This window comes from Hibiscus syriacus, unplaced genomic scaffold, assembly GCF_006381635.1.
Source record: "Hibiscus syriacus cultivar Baekdansim isolate YM2019G1 unplaced genomic scaffold, ASM638163v2 tig00002840_pilon, whole genome shotgun sequence".
Classification (NCBI taxonomy): Eukaryota; Viridiplantae; Streptophyta; class Magnoliopsida; order Malvales; family Malvaceae; genus Hibiscus; species Hibiscus syriacus.
Window position 1 is genome coordinate 2,114,841 of NW_024061947.1, and position 24,323 is coordinate 2,139,163.

Consider the following 24,323-nt stretch of genomic DNA (forward strand, 5'->3'; position numbering starts at 1 on the left):
TGAAAGAACTACTACAGTGACATTGTATTTATTAAATTATTCCTCGATGCCTTATAGCTTAAAAGGAATTCAGTTCTAGCCTCACATTGCAGTAAATAGCATCTTAGAGCTTGAAATATAGGACGGGAAACCATTTACAAGCAGCACTAATTTTTCTTCTACTAGAAAATAGACTTTTTTGCACATGAAAGAATTGCCTTCTGCTTCAGATCTCCGCTTGCATGCCCGGCATTCGAGTTTTTATTTGTGATCATTTTCATTTCCCAGGCAGAGAAACTCCTGATCACGGACTTATATATTCTACATTACTTTTAAACAAAAATTACCTCATTCAGTTGGACAGCTCTTCAACAAGACTTCCATCGGTAGGTAACACAAGCTTCTGCAATCCAGAAAAGTTTAGCTGTGTAAATGTTGTGATTCATCAAGTTCAGATTCTTTCACAGGTTCCACTGCTGCTTCAACAGTTTTCACATCTTCAACGGGTTCCAATTTGCCAACTACTTCGGGTTCATCATCTTCAGCTAGAGCGTAAACCACTGCTGTTCTAGACGGGGAATACACCAAGAATGAACGAGGCCGGTCATAATACCATCCTTCCTGGAAAGGCCCCATCGGGTGTTAATGAATGTTAAAAGGCAATGGTATGTAAGAGTGAAGAATTAAGAAATACAAATAGAGAGAGATCTCAAAACTATACATGAACTTTGTTCCATTAGTATTGTGATACATTGAACTTTGATTTGGAGCAATTAGATACATGAAATTTAATTTTGATCCAGGATCCATAAACCGATAGCATTGTTATCGATGTCACAAAATTTTAGGCAAGTAAACACAAACAATCATATTTATCCTACAAGAAAATAACTCGAATTATTTGTTCTTTAGAATGTGCCTACTTGGATCAACATCAAAATTTCATACGTACAATTGCACCAAATCAAAGTTCACCTATCACATTACACACTTGATCAAGTCCACGGGCAATAAAAGTATCTCCAGAGAATTTACTTACAGAGCTGAAGTACTCAGCATTATGGTTAAGCCTATTGAAGCCTCCAAATAATGGATCATCTGAATCCAACACAATCTGGAAGAGGGGGGAAAATATTAGCCATTGCATGGCAAATAGCTTAAACCTACTGGATAAGAATTGAATGATCCACGGATATGAATAGTAACATGAGTAAGGTGGGATATAACAAAAGGCATGCAAATTCTTGAGTTTCAAAGTTATGAACCCACAAAACATCATACCTTGTACTTTCCAGGCTTTAAGCAGCCCACCTGGTAGTCAAAGTAGCTCTTATGCCAATGAAAGTTAAACACGAAAACCAGGTTGCCTCTTTCAAAGACAATAATCCTATCTCCTTCATCCTTCCGTGAGATATATTGGTGCTCAGAAGTCATGAACTGAATAAAAATGTCAACCATGCATCATTTTAACTAAATAAGTAGAAAGAAAAGGTTATTGAGTCTCCAGACAATCCAATTTGATTTGGATAAAAATCCCATTGTGGGAAACAGATGATGGTAAATGACCAATGATTAGCACAGACTATAAAACATGAAAACATTAAAGCACCTGCGATACTTACACCATATTTTTCTTCGAGATGCTGCATTGCCTGGTCAAATTCTTGCATCCCACGATACCTCAGGTAGTCGGCATCCCCCTATGTGCATATAACCAAATATATCAATGCATGACCAAATATACACCTCAGGCTGTTCGAAATAAGTTGGTTTTGAAAGTTGGGGATGGGAAATCTATTACATTTTGGCATGACGTGTGGATTGATAGGGTGCCACTAAAGGAAAGGTTTCCAAGATTGTTTGCTTTATCGGTTAATAAAGGGAAAAATTCCAGATTATGGCTCTTTCTGCTCTTCAGTTTGGATATGGGATATCAAATGGAGGAATTTAGCGGATTGGGAGGTTGATGTGTGGATTGAATTGGATTCCGTAAAATTTGATCAGAGTAGAGCTGATTGCTTATTATGGAAAGGATGTGGTGATGGGGTCTTTACGGTGAGGTCCTGTTTGAAGGGATGGTCCGAGATATTGGGGATTGAACAAAATTGGAATCGGATGGTTTGGAGTGGCCTTGTTCCTCCGAGGGTGGAATCTTTCTTTTGGCAGGTTATGATTAAAAAGCTGGCTGTGAAGTGTGAGTGAAAAGGAAGGTTCCAGGTATTGAGGATTCGCTTTGCCCTCTATGTGGGTTGCTTCCTGAATCGGTATCGCACTTATTTTTTACCTGTAATATTTCTTGGGAGTTGTGGTGTAGGTTTTTGCGGTTTTGGAATCTTCAATCCTCTTTACATTTTAAACCTGATGTTTTTCTGCAAGTTTTTGGTGGGGGTTGGTTGGGAATTCTGAAATCTGTAAAGTTGTTCCTGGTGCTGTTTTGTGGTCTATCTGGAAGTATAGGAACGGGATAGTGTTTGAGGGAGGATCATTGGACCAGATTAATCTTTTTTTCCTTGCAAGATATAGGCTGGTGGCCTGGTTCTTGGAAAAACATAAAGAATTTTCGGGGTTGTTCGACTGTCTTAAGGGGATCCTTCTGTTGCGGATAGGTGTGGTACACGGGAGCAAAGTGTTATCTCGGTCTACGTGGTTTCCGCCTCCGGCAGGCATTTTAAAATTGAATGTGGATGGTCACGGATGATTGGCTGAAAGGGGGCATTGGAGGGATTATTAAAGATTCATGGGGTTATTTGTTGGCTTCATTCTCAGAGGCAGTTAGTCAGGGGTCTCCTACAGCTGCTGAGATGTTGGCGATTAAAAGGGGTTTGAACCTCTTTTGATTCTCAATGGGGTTGTAAAGGAAGACTGATTGTTGAATGCGATTGTCTTGTTGTGGTTAATTGGATTAACAACTTGGGGGGTTGCCCGAATCAGTTTTATCCGATGTTAAATGAAATTTTAGAGATTATTAGGGATAAGGATGTGATGATAAGGCATATTTCCAGAGGGGCTAATTGGGAGGCGGATAAGTTGGCAAAAGAGGGCATTGGATGAGTGGGGCTGTGTGTAGGCATTTTGTGTTAGATTTGGGGGGTTTGTATTGTTTGGTTTCTATTGGAAGAAAGGCTTTGGTGTTACCTAAGATGTATTTTTATGATTGTTCAATAAAATTATGAGACTCTTTTCCTCCTCCCAATGCTCAACGAAACTCTATATTTTGTTGAGTATGAAGGGGTTTTTTAATGAGGTCTCCCTATTCTATCAAAAAATATATATATCAATGCATTCCGACACATGCTAACTCAGAGGCAAAGCAGAGACATTTATGCATTATACCCTTATACAAATACATACAATGCTGCCAGTCCCTGGATGAAAATAAAATCATATAGCGATAGAAGTTTTAACCACTGCAATACGAACAAAATATGAACCGAATGGAAACTTACGAGATCAAACCTTCGTCGGCATTTATCATAACTGCAATTATTCCCAGGGATGACTTTCCCATTAGGAAGATGCTGCTCACCCCTTGGAAAATCGATCCACTCTAAAGAAAAGAACAATGGAGAAATTAGAGCACAGCATTCAAGAACCACCAATTTCTACAATTCTATAATAAAGAATGAAACATTGGGAAGATTTGCGACCATCGACCCTTACCAGGATGTCCAAATTCATTTCCCATGAAATTCAAATATCCTTCTCCACCTAGTCCCATTGTAATAAGCCTAATCATTTTGTGTAATGCTATCCCACGATCTATAAGTGGAGTACTTGGTCTATCTAGAGCCATAAAATCATACATATCCTGCAAAAATGGAATTTTGAAGTTAATTATATTAAAGATTATAAAGTCGATTTGACACTCTAATAGCTAAAGACCAAGGAAAGAAAATACTAATAAAAACATTTCCTATAGCCAGTTATCTTCCAAAGTGAGTAATACTCGTCAGTATAATATAAGGACACGTTTAACCTTATCCATCAACCAGAATGCTATTGTTTTGTCACCAACTAGAGCTTGGTCATGACTTTCAGCATAAGCAACACACTTTTCCATCCACCTCCTGTTGGTAAGTGTGTGAACAATGTCACCCATTTTCCAGTCTTCATCTCTCTTCCTGTATGGAATAACAAGGCAAAAAAGAACATATAGTTATCAAATATCTCGCAAGACAGTGAATTAAAGGTCATCACAAAGTAAAAAGTTTTAAACTGGACAGATAACACACTTAAGAATCTCAATCCATTTATCAGCAATGGCCATCTGAAGACGGTAATCAAATCCCACACCACCATCTTGGACAGGAATGCAAAAAGTAGGCATTCCGCTTACCTGTAGCACACTTAATGATTAGGATAAAGAAGATAAAGCATATTGACATTCACCTCAAGAATTGCTCATCTTGGTAACATTTTCCTCTCGGTGTTATTCCATTATTTGTCAACTAAAAGTTAGTATAGTTGGCTGCCAACCTAACATTCCTAACAAATTAATGCTAATATTTCCATAGGGTAAAACAAAAATCATGCTTGCTGTGCCTGTAGCCTTTTAGGTGAATACTTTTTGAGAAAAAGGTGAAATTTGTTGAACATTTTTCCATAACGATTTCGAGAAATCATTGTTCCTCCTGTTCTAGTGTTTCGGGAATTTCAATTCAGGCATCTTTAGTTATAATGTTTCCATAATTATTGGTCTACAGTAGAAGTTAGTTCAAACTGCATCAAGAAATTTAACTACTCTTCAGTTCACACAACAATATCAAATTTACTTAATTACCCACAACTAATCTACTTCAATGCATTCAATTCAATTGATGCATGAAGTACAGAATGAGCAAGAACATGCATAAAAAAGTTTGGTAGGCCCTGCATGGAAAAGTACATCGGTGCAAACCTTTTCAAAACCATTTCTAAGCCTATCATCCACATGGAACACGTAAAAATGTTTCGAAACCCATTAAATAGAACATCACAATTCAGGAATAGATAAATCTTAAAAGACGAAGAATGCTCAAGATGATTCTAAGAGGAGTTATAGAATATACATCTTCACCAATGGTGACAGCCTCAGGATAGAGCCCATGAATCATATCATTAACCAGCATTAGATAAACAACAGCATCTACATCAGTGGAATATCCGAAGTATTCATTGTAATTTCCAGTAAATGCTACCTACAGAAAGTTCAGGAAAACAAATATTAAGGACACAGGCACTCATTGGTCCTCAAGAAAAAGAACAGAGGAATTATGCTTCAATACTTGCAAGAACCTGGGCAGTTAGAATCTGAATAGATGAGAAAGTTATTATATAACACAAATGGATAATCTCCAAATTCATTCAAATATAATACCTGCAGCCCATGATGGGTGTACATCATTGAAGTCACACCATCAAATCTATACCCATCAAACTTATATTCCTCCAGCCACCATCTTGCATTTGAAAGAAGAAACCTTAGTACCTAAAGCAACAATTAAAGAATAACATTTACACACAATTAGATTGGAGGAAGTCAAAGTCTTTCAAAAATCTATTTGTTAATAAAAGTTCAGGTAGAAGTACATACTTCCCAGCTTCCATAATTAAAAAGGCGAGAATCCCACATCCAGTGGTGACCCCTTGACCCGGAGTGGAAGTAATGAGCATCAGTTCCATCGAACATGTTCAGTCCATCTAACGTATTATTTGAAGCATGGCTGTAATCATAAAATATGTTAGACACAGTAGAAATTGCTGACAATTAGGAATTTTGTTTCAGGAAGTCGAATTTATTTTAAAATATAAGAGATTAATTTATTTATATTGTAGATAGTTGCCATGGGTAATTAGAAGTTAGTGTCCTAATTAGTCTGTAACAGAGTCATTTATTATTTAATTTATATTGTAGATCTTATCTAAGTAAAAGATCAGGCTAGGATATTGACTAAACTAGTTAACTCCTAGTAGGGCCCCTATGAAAAACTTCTACCATCATTCAAAGCATTCATTACATCACTTGTTAGCATACGGATTCCAAAAGCAGTTCAGGAAGCATTAAAGATTCCAACACAAGAAAAGGCTGTTGAAGAAGTAATTAAGGCCTTACAAAATAACAGCACGTGGATGCTCACATGCTACGACAAGGGAAGAAAATAGTGGGTTGCAAGTGGATATTAACAGTCAAATACAAAGCACGTAGATACGTTGAAAGGTTCAAAGTTAGCCTGGTGGCAAAGTGATTCACTCAATCATATAGGATTGACAAAAGCCATGAATTTTACTGCAGTTCACACTTATTAACTGTGTAGAAAACTTACAATTATATATACAAGCCTAGGCCTTATCTTAGGTAGCTTCTAAACTAGGTAAGTGACTAATTCTAGCGATAAAAAGAATCCCTTAGTTTTAGGGATACTAACTAAATAGAATATTTACAAAACCAACTCAAATCTTCTTAACTTAGGTAACTAATCTCTGACAAGGATTAATTACCAGGAGACATTTACTCCTATTGCCAACTAAACACAACTCAATTATTGTTGTCAGTGACAATAAATGAAGAGTGGCCTTTATATCAACTAGACATAAAAAATGCATCTTCAAATGGGGATCTTGAAGAAGTCTACATGGAAATACCTCCAAGCCTAGAAAGTCATGTTAATGGCTACAAAGTGTGAAAACTAAAGAAATCACTTTATGGTTTAAAACAATCTCCTCCTAAGTGGTCACTTATGAATAGAGTCAATGTCAAGCATAAAAGGCCAACTTGTTGCCTCGTAACAGGAGATGACACAGAAGAGATCATTAAGCTAAAAGGTCAACTTATTGTTGACTTCATAATCAAACACCTTGCTCGATCTAAAGCAGGAATTACAATTTCTCAAGGAAAATATATTCTGAACTTGTTAACCGAGATTGGAATGCTTGGGTGCAAACCAACAGAAACTCTCATGGATCCTAACCTAAATTTAAGGAAGAATGGAGTATCGGTTAACAAAATGAAGTATCAAAGACTAGTGAGCAAACTAATCTATCTTCCACGAACGACTAGATGTTGCATTTTCAGTGAGTATTGTCAGCTAGCATATAAATGATCCACCAGAAAAGCATATAGAGGTTGTAAACTTAATCCTAGGATCCTAAGGATGATACTAGGTCATGGTTTACACTTTAAAAGGAGGGAAACCTGTGAGGTAGAAGTATATACTGATACAAGTTGGGCTGGAGAGTTAATCGAAAGATGTGATACTCACGGTTTACACTTTAAAAGGAGGGAAACCTGTGAGGTAGAAGTATATACTGATACAAGCTGGGCTGGAGAGTTAATCAAAAGATGTAATACAGCACATGAAAGGCATCTTTCAAATAATTAGTCTCCTAGAGATCTAACTTTTTACCTGTGCACAATGTCCATAAGAACAAGTATCCCCATCTCATGAGCCCTATCTATAAGTGACTTAAGATCATCTGGGGTTCCAAAGCGGCTGCTAGGTGCAAAGAAGTTTGTCACATGATACCTGCAACATATTAAATGCAACTTGTTATAGGTAAAAGACATTATTTTCCATTACAAAAACCAAATTCTGAAAAACCCGCTTGTATCCACAAAAGAGCAGTTAGAACACGTTTATAAGCTTACAAACAGAAACAGAAACAGAAACAAATAGACTTGAGTTAATATTATGACATAGGTAATACCCAAAGCTCGCATAATACGAGTGCTCTTGAATAGCCATGATCTGAACAGCATTGTACCCAAGCCTTTTAATACGGGGAAGAACCTCATCTCTAAAGTTGGCATATGTGTTAATAATTGGCTCCTGCATCAGAGTTGATAATACTATGTGAAATGTAACATAGAAATAAAAAGATCAAAGGTCTTTGTCTTATATTATATGTGGATGATGGTATGCATGAAAATTAACTTTTAGCATGTTAGTCATATTATATACCATCACGTTTGTCTTATATTATATGCACATACCATTACCACATAGCAAAACATGATCGCATACTGCTAAAAGTAGATTGATGCAAAATCAAATGTGAACAACCAACAGTATGGAACTACCTAAACGAAGGATAAGGATTTAGTTGTATGGATCTACTTTTTTAAAAACAAACATCTTAAAACATACTATATTGTTATTTCTGGCCTTCTCCATAACAACCCCATTTTTGCCTCGTGGCTTTTCTAACTCTTTAAAGAGGGTTGAGATTTAAGGTTTGCACCCTCCCACGTAAAAAAAATTCATGTGTGCTGATAAAAAAATTGCAAGGTTATTTCCAACATTTAGGAACACTGATTATCTTTTGGCTGCTAACAACTTTTAACGATAAGACTTCAGAAATTTTGCCAGGGTAAGCTCTTAACATATCCTAGGACCTTGTGACTCTAGCGCCTTCTGCTAGAGAAATAAAGGCCTTTTTGCACCTTAGTTGAAAACCTGATTATCATAAGGAAAAGATGTGAAATAGTGACAAATTTTGGTTAATTGCAAATCCAAAATTCCTAATGGGATTTCCAGGGAATAAAATCCCGATTAGATGGAATCCAGCCAACTTCAATTTCATTTATTTGCAACTTCTATGTAAGATGTTTCTATAAAAAACAGCTAGCAGAGATCCAAGTCGCCAGCTGTTTGGCATTTGCCTAATAATAACTTACTAAAGTGATACATAATTAGTAAAATCCAAATCAAAGCACAACCAAATTTCATTTAAGCAAATAACACCAAAAGTAGGTCATACAAAACTATATACATTTTCGTTGACAAACTTAATTCACAGAGTTTTCTCTTCAATAGAGTGTCAACTTAATTCACAGAGTTTTCTCTTCAATAGAGGCCATTCTTCCATCAGCAGGATGAAACTAAAAGTTTCATCCAGAAATTTACTTGCATTTTGATACAGCTATACCGTTTGATACTCTTTACTATGTTCAATGCATGTTTAAAATGTATATAGGAGGAACAATTGTTTATATTCGAAATTTACTTGCATTTTGATACAGCCATACTTTTTTATATTTGTGGAAAATTGATAATTTAAATATAAACAAAGATGATTTTCCAATAAAATGAATTTTCATAAAAAACAAATGCTCAACTTTCAGTACTAATGCCTAGGAGGAACACTTGTTTGCAGCAAGTCTGGAAAGAAATGGAATATAAAACATGATCCCACACGTTAAAGCATTCAACAAAGAACTTTATAAACATATGGTCCTACTTTAAGATCAAATAACCATATGCAATTGAGCACATACAAGAATTGAATAACAATTTTCTACAGGCAAGAGAAAAGAGAGATACCGGACTACTCATTCCGACATGGGACTCATAAATTCTAAGTGATTTGGGTCTTCTTGGCTGGGGGTGTTTGAATACATACTTTTCCTGTTACAGTAGAAACATCATGAGTAATAAGAGAGTACAAACATTTGTGATAAGAAACATATAACAGTAACAGGCTGAAATAAGTTGATCATGCTATGCAGTGATTGAACTGGAACAGAAAGAATGTAATTCAGAAACTGACATATTTATTGAAGTGAACCAACTGAAATTGTTTTCTTAAAAGCATTTATAGAGGGGCTTGGTCTAAACATTAAGGTTATAAAGGAAGAGATTCATCGAACCAACTTCAATGCATATTCTAAGATGGAAAAAAAATCATTGTGTTTATCTACGCATATTAAGATTATCACAAACATTAGTTGGTAGTTGGTATTTCCTATTTTACTCGAGGACCAAATATTTAAGCAACTTATAGTTAGGTAAGAACAGTACTCTAATGTTTCCACCAAATTCTAAAAATCAAACAAACAGTAACAATACCTCTTCAGGCGGATCATAGTATATTCCATTGTATGGGATTTCACCTGTTGCTTGAACAGAGAACTTGATCCAAGCCGGAATGGAATCCTTGATCCCAGATGGAGTTTCTATACGAATCTACAATTATATGGTCAAAAAGTTAAAATAGAAATGAAAGAAGCGGTGTTGACATGATCTCAACAGTCCAGCTGCAAACCATTTAAATCAATGGGAGTTGGTTCGATTTGAACCCAGCTACCTTGAATAATTTTATTTGACTTGGAGATCAACCATAAACTACATAAATGCCAACATAGAGAACAGTTTAAATGCTGACAGGCAGCTAAATATATAGTATTTTGCTATATGCTATTTGTTCTACCAAAATTTCAGAATATTAATCCAGCAGTAAGTTCTTTGATTGATTTTAGATTTGCATAAACAGTTCTATAAGAATACCTACAACAAGAAGAGCTTAAAGTATCTAGTACCAACAAACCGTGAGCACATTTTAAGATTCTAGAACATCTCGGCTACATTGGAGTTTTGATCAATGCAAACAACTATAAGTACATGATGGGCACCAATAAATTTTGTTCAGTGAAGCAAACTTGCAAGGGTTGTAGTAACAATCCAGCCTCAAAGAAAATGTTGCAAATTAAATATGATATTGCTTTCTGTGACTGATAGATACAGAACTTAACTAATTCCTCAATAGACCTTCGTGTTTACAATCTTAAAAACAATCTCTTTTTTTTTTTTTTTTGATAGAAGTTGGAGGTCTCATTAAAAACCTCCTTCATAGTTGACCCTTTGGAAAAAGGTCATCCAGCGGAAGGAGGAAAAGAGTACCTCATTTTATTAATAACAGAAGCATACATTAGAAACCTTTACAAAATAGCAAATACATAGCCAATCCCTGCCTTAGCCAACTTATCTGCTTCCCAATTACTACATCTAGGAATAAACTGCACTACCAAACCCCAGGACAGTACATAAGACTTAATTTCCTTGATTAAATTACTAAAAAACACCGGAGAGAGACTTGGAAAGTTGACCCACTCCACTGCATTCTTGCAGTCAGGTTCCAGAATTAATCTGCCCTTAGAAGCCCAAACAGAGGAGTAGAAAATGTCAACAGCCTTTCTAATAGCTTTCAACTCTGCTAAAGGGGGTGGCCCTGGCCCTGTGCTTTCTGAAAACGTTGCTAAAACGAAACCGTTATGATTTTTGAGGATACCCCCAATGCCGCCCGCCATCCCATCCTTTTTCACTGCACCATCGACATTAAATTTAAAGAAATCAGCTGGTGGAGGGAGCCAATTCTGGACAGACCTATTAGTAGCATGAAGACCCTTGAAACCATCTGCTAAAGTAGGGTCAGATATTAACAAGTCCACCGGAATCTGCACTTGATGGAACTTTGCTAGAAACCATTTAACTAGCCTGAACTTTACGATGAAGAAAAATGAAAGTCTGTCCATAACCTTGTTATCGAAAACAATAGAATTTCGGTAATTCCATATCGACCAAAGAACCACTGCTGGAACTAATTTCCAGATAAGTGAATTAGCCACCAGATCAGGCCAAGAACTGAGAAGAGTAGAAATATCCCCAGGCAAAACTGTGCTAAAGTGCCACAGACTGAGAAACTTATACCAAACCTCATGAGCCACAGGGCAGACAATAAACAAATGTTGAACTGTTTCTCCACTTAATAAACACATCGGACAAAACTCCCCATCTGATAACGGGATCCCCCTGTTCTTCAGCTGGGACTTAACTGCCATTTTTTGATGAGTAATTTGCCAAAGAAAGGATTCTCTTCAAACTCACAAACTTGGAATTACTTTAAAAAATCTTCTATCAAACTCAACAACTAGCCCTCTCTAATGCCCTATTTATCTCCTCATAAGTCATGACATAACAAGTTCTTATCATATTAGAAACTATTCCTACAATTAAAATATTCTTGATTAGTTAAAAAAGAAGGTAAACAGTTTGGCTTTCTAAATGGTTTAGTAGCACAGCTTTGTGGCATGAATTCTAGTGAAGGTAGTTAGAACAAAACAATTTTTAAATTCAATGGAGATATCTGCCAATTAGACATGAAATAGGATCAGTATAGAAAACCAAGTCATACTTCAAGGTTCCAGGTTTACAGGTTACGATCTAAAGGCTAAATAAATACATTGCTGAAGTATAAGGAAAGAGCTACAATTTCTATGGGTTCTGTTTTCTCTGATAACAAAAATAGGAAAAAGGAATCATAAACAAGTAGCAGTTGAATTTCAAAGGCACTAACTTTCAAAAGCGAATTTGTTATTCATCCACAGGGAATTTACCTTCACTCTAGAACCATGAGGAATTGGTGGTGAACCATCAGCATTATCAGGCAAAAAGATCTCCCAGACACCAAATTCATTCTGTCAAAAAAGTTAATATTTTTGAATTAAACATTTAATGGAAAATAAAAGACAGGATGAGATTACAATCAATGTAAGTCAACATGGCTTACTAAGCCCTTAGAACACAGTCACCTTCCTTTTTATAATTGGGACTGCATGCATAAAGTATCTGCTGATACAATGGATTGCTATACAGACAAGCTAACCTTTTTACTTCATTACATAAACTTTGATAGTGTTAATATTTTTCACTATTCAATTTCAAGCTTTGAATAATATCAAACTGTACCTAATCGTTGGCTCCTCACACAAACAAAATGATGCTAACGTTCAGATCTAAGATTAAGCTGAGTATTTTGGAAAAAAAAACTTATACAAGTTTTAACTTCCTTCAGCGTGATCATTTGGAGAATATATATGCAAACATGGACTCTTGAAAAGATGACCAAGAAAATAGTACAATTTCTCAAGGCATAGATGATAAATCTTAAAGAACATCAATCAATGTCAGAGAGCTAAAGTAGGGGAACAGTATCTCATTAAAAGCAACACAAATGAATTAGAGATCATCAGCAGATATAAAATTGCAAGAAGGCTGCTCAAAACGAAAGTACTATATTACTGTTATAATGAGATCTCTGCAGCACCAAGACGGATTGGATACAATGGGTCTGTGATTATGAAGCACCCTTGAAGCATAATACCTTCCTATCATCTATATTGGCTCTGATTATTTACAAAACTGAACTATAACCACTGCTGTACAATCAGTAAGATGAGAGAGAGTGTCAGGGAGAAAGTGGGAGAGAGAGAGAGGTTTTCAGTTGGTCAGTTTTCCGGTGAGGAGTGGACGGTTTTCGTTGACAATCTGAGTAAAAGGGTAACTAGGAAAACTCTTAAGGAAATTTTTCATCAACAGGGGAGTGTTGTTCGTGTCTACATTCCGAATAATTCCAACAAGCCGAATTATAGAAATTATACGTTTGCTTTCGTCCAGTTTGCTAATGAGGATGGGTTGTTGAGGGCGATAGCAAAAATTAATGGTATCTGGATTGATGGTAAGAAAATCAGTAGGAGTTGCTAAGTACCAGAAGAAGACTAAAGCAGGCTGTTAGAAGTAACGACAGTAAGGAAGTTGATAAGTGGGAAAAGGATACGCATCGGAGTAGAAGAGCTGGACCAGAATCTTATAGCCGACTGAGAGATGAGAGATCTTACAAGGAGGCGTTAGCGTCTTTGGATGGAAGGAGAGAAGGTCCGGCGTCTAAAGTGATTTGGGAAGGCCATAAAGACAAGGAAGTAGGGGTGAGGAATTTGTGGGAAATGCATATTCCCCCAGACGAATATGATTGGGTGAAAAGATCAATAACTGGGATCATTAAATCCCATTTTGATCTGGGGACAGTAGTGAAGGGGTTGGCTAGTAAAGGGATCAAGGTCAAGGGAACTAAATGGGGTTATACCTGGAACTCTTGCATTATAACCTTTGGGTCGAAGGAAGAGTTCGAGGAGGCGTGGAAAAACAGAAGGGATGAAGTGTCACTTTGGTTCGACTGGCTTGATCCACTTATGAGTGTAGATGGAGCCCCGATGGCTTTCTGTTCAGTGGAGTTGCATGGAATCCCTTTACTATGTTGTAATGGATCTTTTTTGGAAAAGCTGGTCTCAAGGTGGGGGAAATTGGTGTGTATTCATGAGTCCACGATCAGAAGAGAGGATTTGGCGGTGGCAAGAGCTTTGTTGAGGGTGGCGAGTCCTTATGATACAGGATTCTGTTACCTTGGGTGCATATGGGAGATCGTATAAGGTTAAGATTAGTGTGGGATCGGTCAGTTATAAACAGGAGAGTTTTTTTGCAGAAATTCTTCAGGTGGCCGGAGATGGTGTGTCTAGAGTTGATTCTTCATCGGAAGAGAAAGAAGTCCGGAGTTCAGGTGGAGTAGGTAGCCCACAATTGCCAGCTGAGAATTCTAGGGACACAGTAGACAGATGGTTGGTAGGTGATGTCTGCACAACAGTGGCAGGAGGCAGTGGAAGTAAACATTTAATACTGCAGGAAGGAGAAAGTCAACCTAGTGGTGCTAAGGTGTCAGGTTTTTCTGCAGAAGATTTGAATTTTAAAGAGGACTATAGGGGCCTTGGTCTAAGGAATGTCTCTATTAATGAATTTGAAGAAGCCCATTTAGAGGGCTCAAGTGAGTCCAATACAAATATCTACAGAATAGTACCTTCTGGGCCAGCTGTTAATTTATTAAAACTGGGATATGGTAACCGTTTGGAGTCTCGGGTGGAATTTGCAGGTTCTCAGCAGCAATATTCAGATAAAATAAAGGTGCAGAATTGGGCTAATGTCTCGGCAGACTTAAATCCAAATTTGTTGCCTGCTGGGTCTTCACAATCTAACAGGGAGTATGATTCACCAGCTAATAATCTAATTCCAGGGGGCATGATGTTAAATTAAGTAGGATGGAGGTTCAAGGAGAGTTTCAGCATTCTGTTTTGGTAGACTCAAAAATGCAGAATTCGAATACTGATTTGTCAGGTTACAAACATATTTCGATTGAGGGTGGGTTCAATAGAGTACAGTCTCAATCTGAAGGGATCTCAAATAAGCCAAATAAGGATCTGTTAGAGGAAGTAGTAGTCTTGGAAAAGGACGTTGTAGGGGGGTTGGAACTGAACTGATTAGGGAGAGACAGATCGTTGTTCCAGCATAGAAGAACATTTTGGCCCAAAAGTTTGCCCATAGAGAGGAGAATGGCCAGCTATAAAAGACATTATACCAGGTCGAGGGTGAGAATTAACTGGTTTGAGAATAACACAAAGGTATTCCGGTGAGAAAGGATTTGCAGCCTCCTTCAATAAATATGGAAGGTGGAAGGGAAGTGATTTTAAATGGTGCAGCTGATGATCAGAACCCTTATGTGGCACCAACTAATTGTAATAGTTCTTCGGAGGTCTTGGCAGTAGTTCCTTTCTCTGCTGGGTCAGAAAGGTCTAAAAGAAGGGAGAAGAGTTTTAACAAGGGAAGCAGTTGATATGGTTAATTCTCCTTTAGTTTTTACTCCTCAGTTCTCGAAGGCGGTTGAGGAAGCGATGGTTACATGGGAAGTATGTAAAGTTCTAGGAATTTCTTTCAAAGATGGGAAGAAGGCTTTTTTGGACAAAATTATCAACCTTGAAGAGGGTTCGGCTGAGAGTAGGGAACAGGGGAAGTCAGGGGTTTAGTCTCTATTTCTCTGGAGACTATAAGGATTTGGTGTAGATCTTCTTGATATGATAAATGTCAACATTATTTCTTGGAATGTAAGGGGACTTGGAAAAAAGGAAAAGTCAAGAGTGGTAGCTAATTTGGTGAAGAAGAATAAGCCGAACTTGATTCTAATTCAAGAAACAAACTAGAATCTGTTTCTTTGGCTCTTAGAAGAAGGATAGGGGGGAGATTCCTTAGAGGAGGGATTGTTGCGCCAGCAGTGGGATCTGCTGGTGGATTGATGATTATGTGGAATGAAAATGATTTTGAAGTTTCGAACACCCATCTTAATGGCAGATTCATAGCAGTCTTTGGGAAGTTCAGAAATTCAAGTGAAGAGTGTCTGATTATCAATGTATACGGTCCATCAATTGAAGCAGAAAAGGAAGATTTTTTCAGGGAATTGTTGGAGTTTGTTTCGGCTCAAATATGTTAGTGTGTATTGGGGGATTTTAATGTGTATCTTGATCCGGACGAGAAGATGGGAAAATCACAAAACTGGCATTCTATTGATTTATTAGAAACTTCTTACAGCAATCACATTTAATTGATCTACCGTTGGTGGGAGGAAGGTATACTTGGTGCAATAATAGAGAAGACTCGACTTGGGAAAGACTAGACAGGTTCTTAATCTCTGGGACGTTTCTGTCATGTTTTCCAATGTAGTGCAAAGTCTCTTGCCTAAATCCCTATCTGATCATAATCCTGTCTCATTAGAGGACAAAGCTGTTAATTGGGGACCGAAACCATTCAGGTTTTTTAATTATTTACTAGAGGAGGAAGGATTTGAGGAATTGGTTAAATCTTCAATGCTTGCTATGAGGGGGAGAAATAATAAAAGGGGTATTTTCAGTATCTTAAAAGGTACTAAAAATTCAATCAGAAATTGGTCCAGCAGTAATTTACTGGGATCCCTGAGTCGATTTCTGATTTAGAGAGGAAAATTAATGAATTGGATCTTAAAGCTCAAGGTGGAATTCTTTCGAAGCAGGAGTGGGATCAGTTGAGGCTGTGTAGGACAAATCTATGGAGGTTGTATAGGACAGAAGAAAGCATCTGGTTTCAGAAGTCAAGGGCAAGATGGATCAAGGAGGGGGATAGGAACACAAGGTTTTTTCATCTGTCTGCTCTGAACAGAAGCAAAAGAAATGAAATCTTAAGCTTGAAGATAAATGGGAGTGTGGTTTCAGATCCTCAACAATTAAAGGTACATATTTCAGAATTTTTCAAGGCAGCCTATAATTCCAATTCAACATTGGAAACGGAGGATTTACTACTGGATTTTGCTAAGCTATCAGGGGATCAGTCTAAGAAGCTTGAAGAGCACTTCTTAGAACAGGAAATTTGGCAAGCTATAGTCTCATCAGACAGCTCTAAAGCTCCAGGACCAGATGGTTCACCATGGGTTTCTTTAAAAACTGCTGGCCGATTTTAAAGGAGCACGTGTTGAAATTTTTTGAAGATTTCTATTTTGGAAGGAAATGGGAGCACGGTATAAACCATGCTTTTATCACACTTATTCCGAAGAAGCTTAATCCGGACAGTGTAGATTTAGACCAATCAGCCTGTAGGCAGCTTATACAAGATACTTTCTAAAGTTCTTTCGAAGAGACTGAGTTGTTGTGTTGGTGATATTAGTCACTCTCAGTTTGCGTTTATACCAGGGAGACAGTTGCTGGATTGTGCTTTTATAGCAAACGAAGGGATTGATTACTGGAGGAAAAAAGGGTTAAAAGGGGTGCCTTCAAAGTAGATTTTCGTAGGGCTTATGATTCCGTGGAATGGCCAATTTTAATTAGAATAATGTCAGAGATGGGTTTTGGTAAGATGGTTGTCGTGGATATCTCAGTGTATTTCAACAGCTTCAATCTCAGTTCTCGTAAACGGGTCTCCATCGGAAGAGTTCCACATGGCCAAAGGACTTAGGCAAGGGTGCAGTTTATCACCGCTACTGTTTAACATTGTAGGTGAGCTGCTTAATTTGATGATATCTAAAGCAGTGGACAGGGGTCTGTTTCAAGGCTTTGTTATTGGGGAATCTGAAATTCTGTTCGATTGACACATCTACAATTTGCAGATGACTTGATCATCTTCTGTCAAGCATCTCTCTCCCAGATTAAAAATGTCAAGAGAGTATTGAGGATTTTTAGTGTTATGACAGGGTTGCATCTTAATCTAGCTAAGAGTAAGCTATTTGGTATTAATGTGGAAGAGGAAGTTTTATCAGAATGGGCATCTTCGGTGGGCTGCTCTATTGATTCTCTTCCAACAGATTACTTGGGACTTCCTCTAGGTGCTAAGAAAAACTCAGAAGCCTTATGGGATCCAGTTTTCAAGAATTTTAGTCCAAACTAGCCGGCTGGAAAGCTAATTGTCTCTCATTGGCGGGCAGGACAGTTTTATTAAAGTCGGTGTTAACATCCCTACCAATATTCTTCTTATCTCTTTTTAGAATGCCTTGTAAAATTGGTAAGCTTAATTCTTTAATGGCCAGTTTCCTATGGGGGGATAATGAGGACAAAAGGAAGATACACTGGGTTAATTGGAAATCAGTCTGCACGCCTCTAAATTGTGGTGGCCTTGGTGTTCTTGATGTGAACATATCTAATCGGGCTCTTTTGGGAAAATGGGTGTGGAAGTTCGCCAATGAAAAAAATACTTTGTGGAAAAGTGTGTTATGTTGCAGGCACAAGGTAAGTAGTAATTCCATGTCTATTTGTAAGGTTTTTCGCCCAAATCTTCTTGGATTTGGAGAGGGATTGCCAACAATTTCTTGAAGAACGACTCGGAGGGTGAACGTATCAGATCTAACTCCAAGTTGAAACTGGGAAATGGAAAGTCTATTGCATTTTGGACGGATTCATGGGCTGATGAGTCTCCTTTAAAATATCTTTTCCCTAGAATGTATGCGTTGTCAACAAATAAATGGGGTATGGTCGCTGAGTTTGGAAGTTCAGATTCGAACGTTGGGTGTGGAACATCGATACCAGAAGGAATTTGTGTGACTGGGAGTTGGATCAGTGGCTGGATTTAATGACAAAACTGAAGGACTTTAAACTGACTGATTCAGTTGAAGACTTTCTTCTTGGTCTGCAAGTGGGGATGGACTGTTTTCAGTGAAATCTTGTAGAAAGGAACTCGGCAAGGTGTCTGGGGAGTCCGATTTATGGGTAAAAGGGGTGTGGCAGGGTTTATCTCCTCGTGTTGAAGTCTTCCTGTGGCAGCTAGCTCATCAGAAAGTGGCAGTGAGAGAGGAGTTGGTGAAAAGGGTTGCAGCTAGGGATGAAATTTTATGTCCGTTTGTAAAAAACAGTGGAATCAGTTCAGCATTTATTTATTTCATGTGATGTTGTTTGGGAACTTTGGAACAAGATAGCAAGCTATTGGGAAATAGCCTTAGTCCTTCCAAAGGATCCACCTTCTTTGCTATGTTCTTGGGGTGAGCTGAGGGGGAAATCGTTGATTTGGAAATTTATCCCGGGAGTAGTATTTGGTCGATATGGAAAGCTAGGAATGCAATGGTGTTCGATGGTTCCCCTTGGATAGGATGTCTCTGTTTTTATGCTAGATTCAGGTTATCTAAATGGTTTCTAGCCAAGTATCCTAAGTGTCCTATTCAGGAGGAGTGCTGATTGGTGATCCATCTCTTGCAGATGGTATTAAAGCTCTCAACATTTACAATTTTCAGGTTTCTCGCTGGATTCCACCCCCTATGGATTTTTTGAAGATGAATGTCGATGGAGCTGTTAGACTTGATGGCTCAATGAGGTATAGGAGGTATTTGAGAGATTGGAATAGCAACTCCCTCTGACTTTTCAGAAAATGTAGGTCAGGGTCCCCGCCGGTTGCTGAGTTAAAGTATATTAGAGAGGCATTGAAATCTATATGTCTTCTTGTTGGGTTAAGGTTGGAAGGTTGATTGTGGAAAGTGACTGTAAGTCGGCTGTGGAATGGGTCCATACACCAGCTATGGCCCCAGTTTTTATCCTCCCATTAGTTAAAGAGATTTCATCTTTTATCACGGACAGGGTGCACTCTATTAGACTGATTCCAAGGGTGTGTAATGGGGAGGCTGATAGTTTAGCAAAGATGGGAATTGGTTGATGTTTAGTCGTTTCCAGTGCGTTTTATCGTTTGAGTTTAGGTTTTCGGTTATGTTGAGTAGCTTAGTCTGTTGTGTTTTTTCAGTATGGTGTCTACGTTAAATCTTATGTAATTTCGGAGGAGTAATAAAGTTTCTAAGGCACTCTTTTCCTCCTTCTTTGATCAAGAAGGAGGTTTTTAAGGAGGCCTGTCATTCTTATCAAAAAAAAAAAAGATCTCTGCAGCACCAATACTATGTTGCGACTGCATAATGTATGACATGTATTAGGAGAAGACAATTCACTAAGCAGTCAAAGAAAATAACTTTTAGGTGCACTAACTAAAGTGATGTTCAATTTTTAAGTACTCCACTATACTTTCTGTAATCCATCAATGGTAGAAAGTTCATCAAGACATGGAAAATATCAATTATCAAGTAACGGACAAGTGAAATTAGATTCTTACAGAAGAAAGAACAACATACCCGGTTCATAACATCAGCATTAGGGTTCCAATTATTAAAATCTCCAATCAGTGCTGCTGACTGAAAAAGAAAATGCAATGAAATTGAGAAGAAGAAGACCATCAAAATGTTAAATAAGACTTTTCTGATAGGATGGAAGTCAACAAAATATTAAAATCTACAGTTAAATCTCGAATTGTTAAAAGGATCCATAACAAACCTTGGCTCCTGGTGCCCACTCCCTGTAAGTTATTCCCATCTCACTGAGAGCCAGATGAAATTATGATCAGAAAAAGCAACATCAACGAATGAAAAATGATTTCTGAAGCACAAAATGTGAACAAAGAATGACATTTTCAATGAATATTAAAGTCAACAAGATGCCATAAACCAATGTGATATAAAGAAACCATAAAATAAACAAGGAAAGATATTCAAAATAAACAAATAAGTAAAAATAAAGATAAAAGTGACAATAGAGTAAGGACTAATGTTATGGGCTGTGATAGAATCTCATTTTTTACTGGTACCAAAGAATCAAATGTTTACTCCACATGTTCTTGAGCATCAAGGAACTTCTTTTTGAGATTAATCTGTCTGAATTACGAACATATAAAAGTAATGGAAAATAACCGACAATGCTCTGAAAAAGTAACTACAAGAATATTCCAAAACTAATTTTATTTATGAAAATTGTTTATTTGAACTGGAAAGGGTAAAATACAAAAAGCAATAACATGCAACCATGGGAGCAGCAATAAATATTGAAAGCTACAACTACCAGATAAGACCACGCTAACAACCAGATATGGGAAGAACGCTAACCTGCGTGTGAAGCCAAGCTTCTCATAGCCACGAGAAAACATTTCTAAACCACCTTCATACTTATCAATTTCCTCACGCATTCTTTTGTATTGTGCATATCTGTAATTGGACAAAATGTACAAGGTAATCAAATCCTGATGAAGTTTCTAACAAATTCAATTCAGGATATAGAACTTTAAAGTAAAAATAAGTTTGGCATGTTTTTGGATCTCTTTCGAGCACAAAATATAATCCTCTCCTTTGTGTTTGAATGCACATATAAACATCAAACCATAAGTAGCAACATCATCGGTCGTTAGAATGCATAAATATTCATATACCATAAACAGCTTGTACACAGAGATTTAAGCCAGCTGGATAATACCAATACACTTCAAAATCAATATATGATTCAATTTTTCTACCGCCCCCGGAAGGAGGGGGGACCAGATAGAATCTATTTAAACATAAGAATAATGGGGAACTGCCACAAAACCCTAAACAACGAAAACAAACACAAAAGTAACAAACTGTGAATGCTCTTTCAAGTCCACTCGAAACCTAGAGTAAATACTAACTATAAGTAGGAGACATGCAAATACAGATTATTCACCGAGTTCCGATGCAGATACCAGTAAGGACCTCCAAAGGCCACCACAAATCTGGCACAACAGTGTACAAGCAACGGGAAAAAGGATAACTAAAACATTCCAACAAACTAGAGGACTAAAACCTGCAGCCATCTTATGAAATCCAGAGGAGACTCAACATCTGAAATCAAATTATCACATGATACACACAGAAGTATATGATAGAGGATTATCTCACCGGTAATCAAGATGTTGACGGAAGCCCGACAGTGATGGATCTATTTCATATATTCTCTGTCCTGCGCCGGGAGGGGGAATGGATCTTGGTTTTGCTTCATTTTTCTCATTGCTTACTTTCCGGTTTAAAGGGGCAGACAGTTCATCAGTATGAACCTTTTCAACACTACTTGCAAGGCTAGATGGAACAGATTCTTCTTCCTCAACCTCAGTTTTCTTATTGTCTTCCATTTCTTTACTATCTACATCATGAATTACCTATAACAAAATCATAAAGAGATGAGAAAGATATAGTCAAGCATTTGTTTTTGTTTTTATTTTTTGAATTAGTTACCTGGAACTAGCATCAAAATCAACTGGTAACCACCAACAGAATTTCAAAGATAAAAACTGAGAACATAACGAGCCATGTCGTTATTCCACAGCATTTTATTTCATTTATATTTTACAATAATTTTTCTTCCAAAAACAACATGGTTCAGATTTTGAACCACAAGATTTTAATTTTTTCAATAATAAGTCAAAACTTTTTTAGAGAACAAACAAGTTTTATTAACATCGACACCATCTCAAAATTCAAATTTCAATTTGCTCCTATACATGCACATTCTTGAAAATTCAACTGCACAGAGTCTAAAGCTAAAATGAAACATTTTCATGCATAGAAAGATACAATCAGCACAAAAAAATAACAAACCTGTGGATTATCTGAAATAGTGCTAGGGCTTTCCAATTCATCTGTAAAGGATGATGAACCATCATCCTTATCACCAGGAACAAGAACTTCCTTGGATGCAACAGTTAAGGGCGAGGATTCCGAATCATACGAAGAGTTTTGCATAAAGATCTTCCCTACAAGCAAGCATCAAATCAGTTTTCTACACAACGGAAATCAAATTACCATGAAAGCAGTCATCATCCATAGAGAATTCTTTTGACAATACTAAAACTATACAGGCAATTGGCGATCAATCTTCGTTAGAGAAGAAGAGGAATTAGGAACAGCAATCATATTCGCATGCTCAAAAATAAAAGGAATGATCCAACTATGACTTTCAAACCAGCTGATAATGGAACAAATTTTACACACCCACAACATTTTCAAAAGTATAGATCTTATTAACAAGCTGATAATGGAACAAATTTTACACACCCATAACATTTTCAAAAGTATAGATCTTATTTTCCGTCATTTCACTACAGTCATCCTTTTCAAAATTTCGATTCCACCTTTAAACTAACTTTCCCTCCGTTTAAAAGTATTCTTCTTCATTTGAAAAAAAAAACAGAAACTTCTTCATTGCAACTTTTTTACAGCCAAAATTTCAGCGGTAATGTTCTGAACCAGGCTGATCAGTTCGCCAACAATCCACCTTTTTTAACTCAATAATACCGCCAATGACACCCAAGCTACCATATGAAAATCAAAGAATAATTAACCAATAATACACTAAAAATATTTTTTAATGCTAAACCTCATCAAGAATACGAGGTCTTTTTTGGATACAATTCGCTTCAGCGCTTCGTACACGACCATACTAATACTTCAACTCTTTTAAATCATTTTCGCCATCATTTCAAGCCTTATCGATTAAAAAACATATATAAATCATTCACGCCCACTTAAAAAACACATAAAAAAATCAAACCATCGTAGTTTGAGCAATTAATTTTGCTAACACTAACAAAAGAAAACTATTTCATCAGTAAGTTTTATAAATCAAATAAAACAAAATTAAATGAGGGAGAAGAAGAAACACAATTTCTGAAATATATATACATATATATACGAGAGGAAAAAAATTAAAAAAAATACAGAAGAGGAGGAATACGTGAAATCTGATTCTTCTTCAACAAAAGAGAGAAACTGCTACTCCTAGTAGAGCCATTGAAGCGAGACTGGCTGGACCGGTAAGCCGAAGGAGGACATGGCAAACGTAATCCAGGTACACTGTAAACCATTACTTCTTCTCAGCTTTTTTGGTTAATTTTCTGTTTGCAAAAAGAAGAAAATAAATACAGATCCAGAACAAAGAGGAAAGGAAGATTTCTCGCCACTGAAAGTTCCAAAGCCCACCGAGAGTAGCGTGAATGAAAGAGAAGGAAAACTGTAGGTTTTATTTATTTATTTATATTTCCAAGTAAATTAAAATGAAATAAATAGTGCTACGTGTGATGTGTAAGATTGTACGGGGATGGGTGTGGCTGATAGATTTGGCATACGGGGCCCGTCCACAACTCATTCTCCACCGTCCATCTCTCGATTAATCTTTTCATCAGGTTGACACACATGACCCCGCCACGAGGAATCTGCTTCACTGGAAGAAGAAGAGATGAGAAACGAACGGATGCTATTTTCTTTGTTTATCTCTCTCCCCATTTTTTCTATAAACTTGGTCATTATTACAAGGAAAAGGTACTTTCACTTGTATGAAAGGAAAACCTTTCCCTTTTTTTTTCTACCCCACTCAATCATCTTAACATAAATTAATTTATATCAATGATTAAAAAAATTATTATTATTTCTAAAAATTATAAATCTAATGCTAACAATTACAATAAAATAATTAATTCTTAATTATTAAATAATTAAAATTACTTAAAATAGATAGTCAGATATTACTTTATAATCGCATTAATTTAATAAAAAAATCTTTGTCATCTTAGCATGAACCAACCTTAGGACCGAAGAAATTGTTCTCA

At 36.9% G+C, this 24,323-nt stretch overlaps 1 protein-coding gene across 1 annotated transcript in view; it reads right to left on the reverse strand.

Annotated features, from left to right (window-relative positions):
- LOC120154972 (1,4-alpha-glucan-branching enzyme 2-2, chloroplastic/amyloplastic-like) overlaps nt 1-24,323 on the reverse strand; it is a 29,939-nt gene continuing 5,616 nt past the window's right edge. The window contains exons 2-23 of the mRNA XM_039166575.1: nt 23,453-23,590; nt 22,318-22,472; nt 21,622-21,878; nt 20,815-20,913; nt 20,210-20,252; nt 20,011-20,070; nt 12,128-12,208; nt 9,804-9,920; nt 9,279-9,362; nt 7,663-7,784; nt 7,362-7,481; nt 5,552-5,681; nt 5,336-5,446; nt 5,028-5,156; nt 4,212-4,315; nt 3,956-4,100; nt 3,640-3,787; nt 3,426-3,526; nt 1,602-1,679; nt 1,261-1,416; nt 1,019-1,093; nt 1-600 (exon numbers count right to left, since the gene is read on the reverse strand). Of these exons, the coding sequence (XP_039022506.1) occupies nt 400-600; nt 1,019-1,093; nt 1,261-1,416; nt 1,602-1,679; nt 3,426-3,526; nt 3,640-3,787; nt 3,956-4,100; nt 4,212-4,315; nt 5,028-5,156; nt 5,336-5,446; nt 5,552-5,681; nt 7,362-7,481; nt 7,663-7,784; nt 9,279-9,362; nt 9,804-9,920; nt 12,128-12,208; nt 20,011-20,070; nt 20,210-20,252; nt 20,815-20,913; nt 21,622-21,878; nt 22,318-22,472; nt 23,453-23,582 (2,646 nt within the window). The 5' untranslated portion in view covers nt 23,583-23,590 and the 3' untranslated portion in view covers nt 1-399. The remainder of the gene's footprint in view (nt 601-1,018; nt 1,094-1,260; nt 1,417-1,601; nt 1,680-3,425; nt 3,527-3,639; nt 3,788-3,955; nt 4,101-4,211; nt 4,316-5,027; nt 5,157-5,335; nt 5,447-5,551; nt 5,682-7,361; nt 7,482-7,662; nt 7,785-9,278; nt 9,363-9,803; nt 9,921-12,127; nt 12,209-20,010; nt 20,071-20,209; nt 20,253-20,814; nt 20,914-21,621; nt 21,879-22,317; nt 22,473-23,452; nt 23,591-24,323) is intronic.